A 14,918-nucleotide genomic window follows, 5' to 3' on the forward strand; every position below is an offset into this window, starting at 1 on the left:
CATCTGTTGATAGTCCAGATGTATGTAATTACATTGGCCCATCACCTATGTACTGGAGCACGATACGTATAATCGTATTTCTGCAACAGGCAGTTTACTCTCCTGACACTAATTACAACTACCTACACAATTCGATGACGTTATATAGATAACAAAAAGACATTTTGGATTGTCTGTGTGTATACTGCCAAAGCATTTGGCACAGATGTCTGTGTAGCGTTTAATCTAATATCCAAAGAACGCTCGATTAAAATGTCTCTAGGACGCTTGATCTACATGTGAAAGACTGCGGAACGCTTATACTTGTATTTGGAATGTTTCGTTAATGAAAAAGGTGGAAGGCTCAATAAAGCCTTCTGAAGAGCACTGGACATGTATGTCTGGGAATGTTTTACATAATTGTCGTGGTGGCATTTAATTTAAATGTCTAGGGAACGATCGACAGACTTGTGTTAGGTATGCCTGAAATTTTATAATGTAAATATATAAGGAACGCTTCACATAAATGTACGAGGAAACTGGGTACAAATGTCTGATCTAATCTTGTCTAATCTTGATAAAAATAGCTGCGAGGAATTCTTAATTAAATTAGATGACAAACTATTGATAAAAATAGCTGAGGAACCCTTGACAAAAATAGCTGAGGAAACCTTGACAAAAATAGCAGAGGAACCCTTGAAAGAAATAGCCGAGGAACACTTGATAAGAATAGCTAAGTAACCATTGATAAAAATAGCCGTGGAACCCTTGACATTGATATCGACCATGTGTACCTCTCCCGAAAACAACAGTGGAAAGCCTAGTAATGGAACTAGGTTGATAAACAGCTTTGTTTGCTATCGGAAAGGAAGTGATCTTCAGTGATTGCCAAAAATGTAGCTTCACCTCCAGTGATTGTCCTTAGCCAGTCTCTTACCTTAACTGATTCCTCTATCTCTTACTACTGATCTGAATGTATAAGAGACACATGAATATCACAGACATCGTTTGATACTCAGTTCCTCTGGTTACATTGATATTATCCATGTTTTCAGTGATTGTCGTATCACTTGTACACTTTTCCAGTGTATGTCACAAGGATCCTCAATGGCCACCTTTAGAGATGTGTTCATAAGTCTTGGTTACTTAAGACATTATCCAACATTCTATGTGAATGTCGCATTGATATGTATATCTGCAGTAGCTATCGTTGGACATATGCTCACTCCAGAAGGGGTCATAGGATTTCCACATATTTACTGACCGTCGCAGAAAGCGGTATTAGACGGTCATTGCAAACGACATACACTGTACTTGCCTTCATTGCTGTGAAGACGACATATGACCCTCACATATATCTTCTGTATGATGATAATCCGGATTATATGTCATTCAAGGAATATGTCAGGAACGATATTTACGGTTTATACTTCATTTGTAAAACTATTTTATTGTAAAGATCTTATGGATAACAATATGAAAGCTTTTTTAACAATATATAATAAACAGTCCAAACGAAGGGAGTAGGAGGAGGATTCCTACCCATTATTCTCACAATTTGCTTTGAGCCAATTTCTAAATCTCAACATTTATCATTGACACATCTTTCAAGTAACTCATATTTCTAGACTCTGCCTATCAAATCATACTTACCTCTGAACCGCAGAAATATGTCTGAGGAATGAGAGACGCCATGGAACGTTGTAGATGAAGCAGGCTAAAGCAGACGAATGAATACAAGATGGTGGCTGGATCCGGAGGTCTCATACCCGGACTGTGTTCATTCTTTTACGGCTGGAACAAAACAAAAGTATGACATTACGTAGGGGACCAGGACGGACCTAAACAGATCACCTTTAATGAACCCGTGAATACAACTGAGGCCAATAGGTTGAATGGAGAATAACTAACCGATAGTTCGTTTGTTTGATTGATATTGTTTCTTTGTCCGGTCCATACTCACGCCAACTTGTTCGTGCATCTGGAAAGTTTTGTATAAACCATATGGCATTGTCACGTCTGTGGAAATTCTCCGCTTAATATCACTGATTACACATTGGTCTAGATATATCATTTCCTAACGTCCTTAATCTTACTACATCCGACGATATAACATTTGTTGTACATCTATAACATTTTCCAGATCTGAGGACACTACGTGTGTTTTTCATTTGTTTACAATATATATCAATAATACAAAGTGAAAGTACCAGACCCCTGAGTCGGTGTAAGTGCGCATGCGCACATCACTGTATTGCGCGTACATCGTGATGTATTTATGTACCTGCAGTCTGCATTCAAAGGTACTTTGTAAATCATCCCGCATGCTCTGGACATCCAATAGCTTTGTGATCTACTTCACAGTAATGGACATTTAAGAGCCCTCATGAATTATCTACTGCCAATTAGCGGCCACAATAGATACGATCGTATGCACTATTGAACGGACATGCCCTAACTCACATCCTCCTGTTTATATCGAACGACGTCAATTGCCACAGCACGATTAGAGAAAGTTTACATCTAAAATAGTTCAAGTTATGACAAATTACATCCCTGAAATTCATTAATGAGGTCTCACATCATTAATTACTTTCTTGGTGTAACTATCCTTCATAAGTGGTATTTCCTGTACCACGCCTTCTAGTCACGTGACTATGGCTAGTTAGACGGTAAAACCAACGTCGATGACTCTATGACTCCTTCAGGTTTTATATTGGGCCGCATGCGGTAGCTGTCATACACAGTTATAGTACATGAAACGTCTCCAGGCCGAATGTACCGAGGTATATAACACTTCGCTATATTGATCAGTATCATTTGGACTGACGGTCTTGTAGATTATTTTATCTTCACAAATATAAACCAGTTCAAGCAAGGGGCGTATTAGGGAGTGAGTGGCGTGGATGATTGCCTCTATTTTACTCAAGAGTAAAAGGGATTAGGATATATACGGTATACTTGACAGCTGGTAGTCATTACGTTTGGCAAGCATCACCATGCATCACCAATGGTCACGACACTACACCAATGGTCACGACACTACACCAATGGCTCATAAAACGAAATGAATTATTACCAAAAGTTTGTAAAGTCCGAAATTCCCAAAGTAGTTCTAGTAAGACCAGACAGCGCCGGTTCGTGTTCTATCGCAATGAATATCCAACAGACTCGCTAACGCTACCTGTAGCACATCTTGTGTTTAAACTATACCCTGTCAGGACTGGGTTCCATGTTTTTAGGGTTAGTGTGATCACAATATAAAATACATCCCTTGAGATTCTGCAATAATCTTGTTGTACCAGTAATACGTCATAAAAATCAAACATCTCAGTCCAAACAATGTTGTGGCTTGCATGACCTACAAACAACATCTGAACGCTGACTTATTCTATATTTGCGCGATCTTACTAGTGGTAACTTTAATTACTGCTATCCTTCTGTGTCGCGCCATGTGTAGTCTTCATACTTCACGTAGACCTAACAGAGACGATTTCATGTTAAATGTTGAGACATTAATCACTAACAGACACGTGTCTCCTGACTGCCTCCTCTGATGGTTGCCTTTAGCGGTGATTTTAAATCGTATTATGATGTTACCAGTGGAACTTATCAAATGGATGGACGGATGCATCAACTGCTGATACAGGCCGCCTGTACAGAATACCAAGGCGTTTAGTGACTTACTTTTCTAACCACAACGGACCGACAGAGACAATACCAAGGCAACACATTTAGTGACTTAGGTGTGAAACTAACCACAAAGGACCGACAGAGATATTACCAAGGTTAAACATTTAGTGACTTGGGTGTGAAACTAACCACAAAGGACCGACAGTGACAATACCAAGGCAACACATTTAGTGACTTAGGTGTGAAACTAACCACAAAGGACCGACAGAGATATTACCAAGGTTAAACATTTAGTGACTTGGGTGTGAAACTAACCACAAAGGACCGACAGTGACAATACCAAGGCAACACATTTAGTGACTTAGGTGTGAAACTAACCACAAAGGATCGACAGAGATATTACCAAGGTTAAACATTTAGTGACTTGGGTGTGAAACTAACCACAAAGGATCGACAGAGATATTACCAAGGTTAAACATTTAGTGACTTGGGTGTGAAACTAACCACAAAGGATCGACAGTGACAATACCAAGGTTAAACATTTAGTGATTTGGGTGTGAAACTAACCACAAAGGACCGACAGTGACAATACCAAGGTTACACATTTAGTGACTTGGGTGTGAAACTAACCACAAAGGATCGACAGTGACAATACCAAGGTTACACATTTAGTGACTTGGGTGTGAAACTAACCACAAAGGATCGACAGTGACAATACCAAGGCAACACATTTAGTGACTTGGGTGTGAAACTAACCACAAAGGACCGACAGTGACAATACCAAGGTTACACATTAAGTGACTTAGGTGTGAAACTAACCACAAAGGATCGACAGTGACAATACCAAGGCAACACATTTAGTGACTTATGGACACAAATGACCAGTCTAATGATGTTAATATGACAGTAACACTATAGTTATAGCTGGTGATGTCGTTATTTTAACAGAAATACGTGTCTGTCATTGAAGGCAGTTACTAAAAGACAGAAATTATGACCAGAGATTGTTGCCACCTGGCTATTGGGGATTGTAGACAGATGTGTAATGACCGGAGTTGACCAGGGTTGTACATTAGATGGTCCAACATTGACCAGCGCTTCTCTCTGGTCCAGTCTTATACGGCTGCCTCTCGGGAATGGTGTCATACTGGAGTATTTCCACGCTAAGGCGATGGAAGGGGCGGCAGGCCAGGAGTAGAGTTGTAATTAAACATTGGCACCACCAATGGACGGAACCTTAAAATAACTACAGAAGCCATGTAATTTATCGCCGGAACAAGACGGCGAACCTTCTACTCAATTAAATCATCTCGTCTCACAGGGGTTTATCAGTACTACAGATACATACGGTGTGCCAGCTACAAGTAATCACCACATCAATATTTAAATTAAATCTCTCGATTGTTCATTGTCAGATCCAGTGATTAAGTCGCCTTGTAAAACACATGTAAAACTGGTTATTAAAGTGTGTGTTTTAATTGAATGTTCATTTACGATATAAACTAGCGTACTAAATCTCTGGATATGCCACAATTCGGGAAAGTATTGTTCTTGGGATAATTAAATCAGTCTGAGCAGGGTAAATGTCATTAAGGACAAAGTTTTGGTATTACGTACGTTGTACTTCCTTTTTAAATCCAAGTTCAATGTTGCCAAAAGTTTTATTCTTTTGACACATCATTACTTCTTGAGAGACGTTTTAATCTGTTATCAAAGACAGGATGTAGATCAGTTTACGTTAGGTTTCTTATCAAAGGGGAAACATAGCGTCGTCAAGAATGTAAGTTTGATTTCTGATGAGTGACACCATAGCATCAGTCCTGCACCCCCGGCCTATGGTTATTCAAGAGCTTGTTCCCAATTTCACGATTTTTGTGCAAGAGATCGAAAAATCTGATGAACAAACTCACAACATATGGTTTCAAAAGATGAAGGTTGAGTGAAATTATTGGTAAGGTTTACCGTAGTCATAACGATCTCAATGACAAATATTTTATTTATTTTTTATAATCTCTTTGTGCGTAGGAAGATGGACATGTTTGATGCTCGTTACTTTTCCTATTGTTTCCGCGGTTGTATACATTATTGTCGTTTTTACCCAATTGGATTGACAAAGATTTACCTGACTGGTGTTGTCGATGAAGCAGAAGACGCTTACTCTTCTGAAACAAATGGTCTTACACTCCTTGTACTTTCTCAGGATTCTCGGTGTAAATCTTTACAAGACAATCAGATACCGGAAATCAAAAAATCATAATTACTCTAAAGGTGATGTTGACAATGTATTAACAAAGAGTCGCAGCTACAGAGTCAATAACGGTACCAATCAGGCTCTGTTCTCCGCAGGTAATTACTCTCTAACGAGGGATAAAGTGGTGTTATTTCAGGACCCTAACGGGTTTACCGTCGTTCTGTTCATCCACATAGCTTTATTTCCACGTCACTTTTACGTCTCGTGTCCATGAACCTAGTAGTCCCCAGCGTGAAAATATTAATGTGATAGGACATTAGCATGTTTTATTTATCACGCGAATCGACTCGGATTATTGGTGTAAACGCGACAGTGACACAAGTTCAACTTCCAGGGCAGACTTAGGGGGAAACTCAAACGTTTTGAATAATTTACAAGGAAGGACAAGACGGCATCTTTGATTTACAGTTAAATTCCACACATCTGCCATTCAAGGGACACATGCGCGATAACTTGACAAGCAAAGACCGATATTTCAAAGTTTGCCAGTATAATTGGTTAAAACTATGACTGTAAATTTTAATAAAGGAATGTATTTTACTAGAGGAGATGGTATAACTGTCTTGCTCTCCATCAATATTTAAACACTTGCTATAGAGTCTGATTTTTTTATTCATTACTGCAACGAAATGAGGTGATATTAAAGATGGCGCTGTTGGACTGAAAACATTGACAAGAGGGCGACCATCTGGCTACACCAGTAATACAGTTAAAATCCTATCTCCTAGTAATCACGCCTGTAAACTGAAAACCAGCAACTTCGCGCTACTTTATTGATCGTTGGGGCTAATTTACACTGAATGGTTTGATGCACTTTAGAATTATGCGGACATAAGTTACATATACGGTTCCAAGAGGGGCCACGAAATTACGAGGACTTCTGGGAGAAATCTCTGGCAACAAATTTTATATATGGAGGTGAAAGCTTGTCTTCGTTTACCGCCATAGTAAGATAGAAAAACTCCACAAATTTGTCAAGAATCATGTCATTTCAAACAAATCTTTGTGCTTCTTTAGAAGTTATGCTATAGAAACATGATGTTTTAAGACTGAAACGTGTACTTTCAATAATCGTCATTGTAGTATGAGTAACTATTGTTCGTTGTGTGATAGGGTAGGACCCATCCACGTAACTTTTATGAACATGTTGGTGACTCATACTGACCAAATATAATGGAAACAAGGACTTTGATAAAACACATGGTAGTCAGTTAATATATTCCAATGGTTGTGGTGAGATGCTGGTCATTCCATTTTGAAGCTATGGAAGTAATTAATTGTGGCACGTTATCTTCCCCAGTAATGGCTTGCTGGCCAGCACGGCACGTCTTAGTCTGATAAAGTCTTCATACTTTGCATAATAATGTGATTTGTTGATTTTCTCGAGCTTCTATGTTCACACATACAGATTAAGATGATATGTGTCCACAGGAGATTTATAATTGGATGTCTCGTTTGACCAACAAAGAACTATCGCACGCCTAAGGACACTGTCCATTAATTGTACCCACGTCACCTCTTGCTGACCTATACATTTGCAGGCCATGGACACAAAAACATTTTTTCTTTAATTTTCTGCTGCCGTTTAATAACTCTGTCAATCTCCTTTTTGTTTACTAATGCTGAACATGTAATTGCAGTTTATAAAGTATCTATAGAATTACATTATATCGGAATTAATGGCCGACAAACAGTATAATAACAGTTTACAAGTATCTACAAAATTACAATGTATCGGAATTAATGGCCGACAAACGGTATAATTACAGTTTACAAGTATCTACAGAATTACAATGTATCGGAATTAATGGCCGACAAACAGTATAATTACAGTTTACAAGTATCTACAGAATTACAATGTATCGGAATTAATGGCCGACAAACGGTATAATTACAGTTTACAAGTATCTACAGAATTACAATGTATCGGAATTAATGGCCGACAAACGGTATAATTACAGTTTACAAGTATCTACAGAATTACAATGTATCGGAATTAATGGCCGACAAACAGTATAATTACAGTTTACAAGTATCTACAGAATTACAATGTATCGGAATTAATGGCCGACAAACGGTATGGGTACAGTTTACAAAGTATCTATAGAATTACAATGTATCGGAATTAATGGCCGATAAATGGTATAATTACAGTTTACTAGGTATCTTTAGAACTACAAACAGTTTCTTAACCAATACCTCGGGTGTGTTAAGTTTACAAGCCATGTGTTTTGGTTGATATGTCGGTTATTTTGAGTAGGCTCGATGTAGGAATCCTTCCCTTAACAATATACGGGAGGTCTGCCACTAAACAATTTACGGGAGACATAGTCATATGCCATCCAGAGCAATATATGTCTTAACCAATAACAAGAACACTGAATGGTCCTGGTTTGATAAACACAACTCATCCCGACCTGGAATCGAACCTTTACACAAAGGTTCTTTACTCGAGATTATACAAGACGATGGCCAACCGACAGCTATCGCGGCCCTTCTAGGATGTCAGTAACAGTACCCTTGCTGGCCAGTGTAAACACGCGTACAGTATCATTGATCAGTGTATACACACGTACAGAATCATTGATCAGTGTATACACACATACAGTATCATTGATCAGTGTATACCCACGTACAGTATCATTGATCACCGTATACACACGTACAGTATCATTGATCAGTGTATACACACGTACAGTATCATTGATCAGTGTATACACACGTACAGTATCATTTATCACCGTATACACACGTACAGTATCATTGATCACCGTATACACACGTACAGTATCATTGATCAGTGTATACACACGTACAGTATCATTGATCACCGTATACACACGTACAGTATCATTGATCACCGTATACACACGAACAGTATCATGAATAAGTGTGTACACACGTACAGTATCATTGATCACCGTATACACACGTACAGTATCATTGATCAGTGTGTACACACGTACAGTATCATTGATCACCGTATACACACGTACAGTATCATTGATCATTGTGTACACACGTACAGTATCATTGATCACCGTATACACACGTACATTATCATTGATCAGTGTATACCCACGTACAGTATCATTGATCACCGTATACACATGTATAGTATCATTGATCAGTGTATACACACGTGCAATGTCATTGATCAACGTATACACACGTACAGTATCATTGATCATTGTGTACACACGTACAGTATCATTGATCACCGTAAACACATGTATAGTATCATTGACCACCGTATACACATGTATAGTATTATTGATCAGTGTGTACACACGTACAGTATCATTGATCACCGTATACACACGTACATTATCATTGATCAGTGTATACCCACGTACAGTATCATTGATCACCGTATACACATGTATAGTATCATTGATCAGTGTATACACACGTGCAATGTCATTGATCAACGTATACACACGTACAATATCATTGATCACCGTATACACACGTACAGTATCATTGATCACCGTATACACACGTACAGTATCATTGATCACCGTATACACACGTACAGTATCATTGATCATTGTGTACACACGTACAGTATCATTGATCACCGTATACACACGTACAGTATCATTTATCACCGTATACACACGTACAGTATCATTGATCACCGTATACACACGTACAGTATCATTGATCACCGTATACACACGTACAGTATCATTGATCACCGTATACACACGTACAGTATCATTGATCACCGTATACACACGTACAGTATCATTGATCAGTGTATACACACGTACAGTATCATTGATCAGTGTGTACACACGTACAGTATCATTGATCAGTGTATACACACGTACAGTATCATTGATCAGTGTATACACACGTACAGTATCATTGATCACCGTATACACACGTACAGTATCATTGATCACCGTATACACACGTACAGTATCATTGATCAGTGTGTACACACGTACAGTATCATTGATCAGTGTATACACACGTACAGTATCATTGATCACCGTATACACACGTACAGTTCGAATGATCTAAATATACACGTACATAGTCTTTACAGGAGTTCTCTCTACTGCGCCGATAAATTACTGTTAATTAATATGTCGTCTATTGATTACATCCCAGTGTATAATACTTACGCAAATAGATTTCCGACACATAGTCACACGGGCATGGTTTACAACTGTTATTCTGTCTGACTTCATTGTTTACAGTAGTCCAGGCTCGCAGGTAGTAACAGCTGTAAGTACATCCAGGCCTGTTATAACATTACAGTTGGTTTTATTCCGACAGGTTTCTGGTCAGCACAGCTGTGGCTTTCTGGTCAGAGTAGCTTACTGCACTATATTTTATAGGGACTTTTAAGTATGTCGCTGCTCCGATTATCAAATCTCTTTAGATGTACACCAATTGTGTCCTATTATCATTTTTATAAATAGAATAGGACGTGATTTACCGATACGTGCAGTGTCTGACATTTTTTTTTCTGGTACTGCTGTGATACACAAGAACACTCCCTCTGTGACTGTTAGGATCCTACTAGATGGTAAATCTTCCAACTTTCGATTTCCCTTACCGCACAAGCGTCTGTAAGGGAAAGCAGCCTGATCGGAATTCCAGAGTTAACTGCTGAGGCTGAAAGGTGACAAAGGACGATGCGCAGAAAGACATAGAAATCCAAGTTCTATGTTAAGCGTTCTGAGAACTATACACGTGTCAGTGATAACGGCAATGCGGGAGTGACACCACTGTACAACATGTAAGATCTTTACATGTTCTCTAAGAACACAAGTCTGCAACATCATACAACATGTTGTAGTATGACAGAGTATCTACAGACACTGTCAAAATGATACATTATCACCTGAGTATATCGGATCCAGTTACAAGTGGTCCATACCGATATACTGACGTGCCGAGCTAGGGTATAGATTTTAACCGTTACAGTTGTACACGCATGTGTAGTTTCTCAGGTTAGATATCCTGTGACACAACACGCAAGTGTAATATCTAAAGTTAGATATTCGCCGATAAAGTGCTGATATCTTATATCTCACGTGAGATATCAAATGGTACAACGAGTATGTGTTATATCTTACGGTACATTTAGCTCTGTGATTATATATCTCAAGTTAGAACCATGGTCAGATATTTCAAGTTAGCTCTATGGTGAGAAATCTCAAGTTAGCTCTACGGTGAGACATCTCAAGTTAGCTCTGTGGTGAGACATCTCAAGTTAGCTCTATGGTGAGACATCTCAAGTTAGCACTATGATGAAACATCTCAAGTTAACTCTATGGTGAGAAATCTATTTCCAGCTTGATCTATGATGAGACATCTCAGGTTAGCTCTACGATGAGATATCTCAAGTTAGCTCTACGATGAGACATCTCAAGTTAGTTCTGTGGTGAGACATCTCAGGTTAGCTCTATGATGAGACATCTCAGGTTAGCTCTACGATGAGACATCTCAAGTTAGCTCTACGATGAGACATCTCAAGTTAGTTCTATGGTGAGACATCTCAGGTTAGCTCTATGATGAGACATCTCAGGTTAGCTCTATGATGAGACATCTCAGGTTAGCTCTATGATGAGACATCTCAGGTTAGCTCTATGATGAGACATCTCTGGTTAGCTCTACGATGAGACATCTCAGGTTAGCTCTACGATGAGACATCTCAGGTTAGCTCTATGATAAAGTTTGATCTACTCTACCTTCTCCTAAATTTGTATTAAATTTTTAATGATAATTTTATATTCATTCGTATGCGTTTAGAACAATGTACGCTGATAAAACACACATATATATAACATTTCAAATTAGATGTTTCGCGAAAACGCGATATCAAGTTAGATCTACACACACACAACTCGTATGTATCATATATCAAGTTATATCTACACAAACACAATACTTATGCATTATATGTCAAGCTAGATCTACACCAACACAACACGTATGTGTTATATCTCAAGTTAGATCTACACAAACACAACACGTATGTGTTATATCTCAAGTTAGATCTACACAAACACAACACGTATGTGTTATATCTCAAGTTAGATCTACACAAACACAACACGTATGTGTTATATCTCAAGTTAGATCTACACAAACACAACACGTATGTGTTATATCTCAAGTTAGATCTACACAAACACAACACGTATGTGTTATATCTCAAGTTAGATCTACACAAACACAACACGTATGTGTTATATCTCAAGTTAGATCTACACCAGCACACCACGTATGTGTTATATCTCAAGTTAGATCTACACAAACACAACAGGTATGTGTTATATCTCAAGCTAGATCTACACAAACACAACACGTATGTGTTATATCTCAAGTTAGATCTACACCAACACAACACGTATGAGTTTTATATCTATGTTTTGTTTTCTTGATTTATAGAAAGTCACTCTTGATTTATCTTGTATTCTACGTCAGTATTCTGTCCGTATTCTACGTCAGTATTCTGTCGGTATTCTGTCCGTATTCTACGTCAGTATTCTGTCCGTATTCAGTCCATATTCTACGTCAGTATTCTGTCGGTATTCTGTCCATATTCTACGTCAGTATTCTGTCCGTATTCTGTCCATATTCTACGTCAGTATTCTGTCCATATTCTACGTCAATATTCTGTCCATATTCTACGTCAGTATTCTGTCCGTATTCTACGTCAATATTCTGTCCGTATTCTACGTCAATATTCTGTCCGTATTCTGTCCGTATTTTGTTTGTATTCAACGTCAATATTCTGTCCGTTTTCCACGTCAATATTCTGTCCGTAAGGACGTTGTAATATTGAACTTGTTATTTCGTACTACTTCCTAACTATCTTTGGTTGATTGTTCGACTGTCGCCCGTTGGTTTACTTAGATAACGTTTCACAACGTGTTGTCAATATTCGAAACAATGTATCTTCATAAATCGTTAGAGTAGAAACTGACTGCTGTTTTCAACATAAAAAAGCGATTGTAATTTTAAAGAGACAAAAAACAATCAATTTTCAACAAAACTAGGTTATTCCAATATTATAAATTTACATAAATAACAATGGTAATTACCCACGGGAGCGTTCAGTTTCTATAATTACCCTTGGGAGGATTTAGTTCATGATACTGACAAAGGACCTTCGATGTTTCTCGATCCATTAAGTCAAAAAGATCTCTGACAATGTTGAACGGCAGGCGATTGTTACGCTGGATGGTTGCCACGGGACAATTACGCGTGACGTTCAGGGAAAGGCAGGGGTGATCATTATCCACGGATTTATCCATTGGAACGGAAAGACCATGTTCTGATTGAAAAAAAATTGCCCCTAAACATTCCAAGTAACGGAAAATGAAGTACCTCTTGTTGGATTTTCTACCCCGTACATGTATATATTGGTCAATACAGTGTCATAGTGATGACAGCTGAGTAGTGTTCCTTGTGAAGTTTTAAATTTGTCACATTCCACATTTATCTGTAGTCTATGCAGAAACAAAATGAGATTAGCACACAAACGGATCAGATAGGATTTGTACATTTTCTCTGTGTTACTTTTCCGTTTCGTGCCATTTCGTTGTTTCGTTCTTTCCAGTAAGGCTCTTAAAGGACGATTTAACGAAATGGCACAAATTTGCGACCGTAAAAGCTGTTTCCTTTTTGAACTTTGTCATCGACAATAACAAACATTAATGTATGTGTATGATGAACAGAAGAGAAAGTAACAAACATGCGGAACAGATCTGACCCCAAGAATATTTTGTTATATGGTAAACATAATTTTATTTATAGAGCACGAATAAAATTTTGAAAGCGTTAGTCTATTTAATACTTGGGCTCTTTACAATGAAACTTCTTTACATTCATCTAATATACTGTATATTCATGTAGCACAGAGGACAATCCTTCTCCTAACCACTATGTACTAACATGTTATTTAAGGGGAAATCCGGAAGCGAATAAAACTACAATGATACTGCGGAAAATATGAACTGTTTCCTTATCTGAAACTCTCCGGTGCAATAATACCCAAATCAGCATACATGAAACATGAAATATTTAAAACGAAAATAACCTTACCAGTAAAATGTGTTCACCCCTGACACGGCGCTGTGATCGATACCCGTGCTGTGTGGGACCTCTTATGTACAATGTACTAAAGATCGGCCCCTTCCGCTCACATCCGTGGGAACCAACAACGCCGCATCGATTTTATTCTTGGAACACCGAGATAATTCAGGAAATCCCAAGTTTGTTCTAAAACCAAGAATCTGCATCATTCATGGTTTTATTTCGGGAGAGGGCGGTTTCTCCTAGATTGATCTATTTTAGAAGCTGAATCACATGATTTCGCCCCAATATGTTTATCAATGCTTCTCAAATGTACACAATGTTTTTTTAAATCAGTTTAGATGTATATTGAACACTGTTTTCGTTTTACGATTATAATTAATGCGCACAAATTAACACACACGGGTTGGTACCACGGGTTTTTATTCCGTGATGGTATTATGTACATGACGATGTGGTACCCTAATCACATGTCGTTCTGTCGTAATTTCAATGATACATCACGTGAACCAAGTCGTTAGGTACAAAGAGATACCGTAGACCCTGTATAACAACATACGCACTTGACAGATGCTCTCTTTCTCCATTATTGATGACGGGAAGGCTGTGATGGTAAGATCAATAGAGTTAATTCCCTTTACATTAGACCCCTACTCCTGCTGACTGTACATATGTAGCTAGAACAACAAATCAACTCCGGGAAGTTTAGCTGGTTCAGGTCCTATTTTTTTTATATAGTTCACATAACCGCGACACAGTTGCAAGTTTCTTACCAGTTTCTCAATGTATATTTGAATATTATCTTTTTAAAAAATTTTGTACTGTGTTAAGACTTTAAGACTTCCGGTTGCCTTATATTTACAGAAGTTAATCAGCCCGGGTTACATAGGTTTTGAAAGGCTGTTTCAAATCACTGGTACAGACCTACTGTGTATATACAGATACAATGTGCCGTGTCACACGATAATAATCACTAGCTGATGGTGATACC

The 14,918-nt window shown here is 38.2% G+C and overlaps 1 protein-coding gene across 1 annotated transcript in view; it reads right to left on the reverse strand.

The window, feature by feature from the left end:
• Nucleotides 1–10,710, reverse strand: part of LOC132549092 (uncharacterized) — a 28,286-nt gene extending 17,576 nt beyond the window's left edge. Inside the window, exons 1-2 of the mRNA XM_060213009.1 lie at nucleotides 10,000–10,710; nucleotides 1,633–1,773 (exon numbers count right to left, since the gene is read on the reverse strand). Of these exons, the coding sequence (XP_060068992.1) occupies nucleotides 1,633–1,746 (114 nt within the window). The 5' untranslated portion in view covers nucleotides 1,747–1,773; nucleotides 10,000–10,710. The remainder of the gene's footprint in view (nucleotides 1–1,632; nucleotides 1,774–9,999) is intronic.
• Between the last annotated feature and the right edge of the window lie 4,208 nt (nucleotides 10,711–14,918).

The sequence above is a fragment of the Ylistrum balloti genome, unplaced genomic scaffold (genome assembly GCF_031769215.1).
Source record: "Ylistrum balloti isolate Yb309-2 unplaced genomic scaffold, AGI_CSIRO_Ybal_v1 Utg370042, whole genome shotgun sequence".
Classification (NCBI taxonomy): Eukaryota; Metazoa; Mollusca; class Bivalvia; order Pectinida; family Pectinidae; genus Ylistrum; species Ylistrum balloti.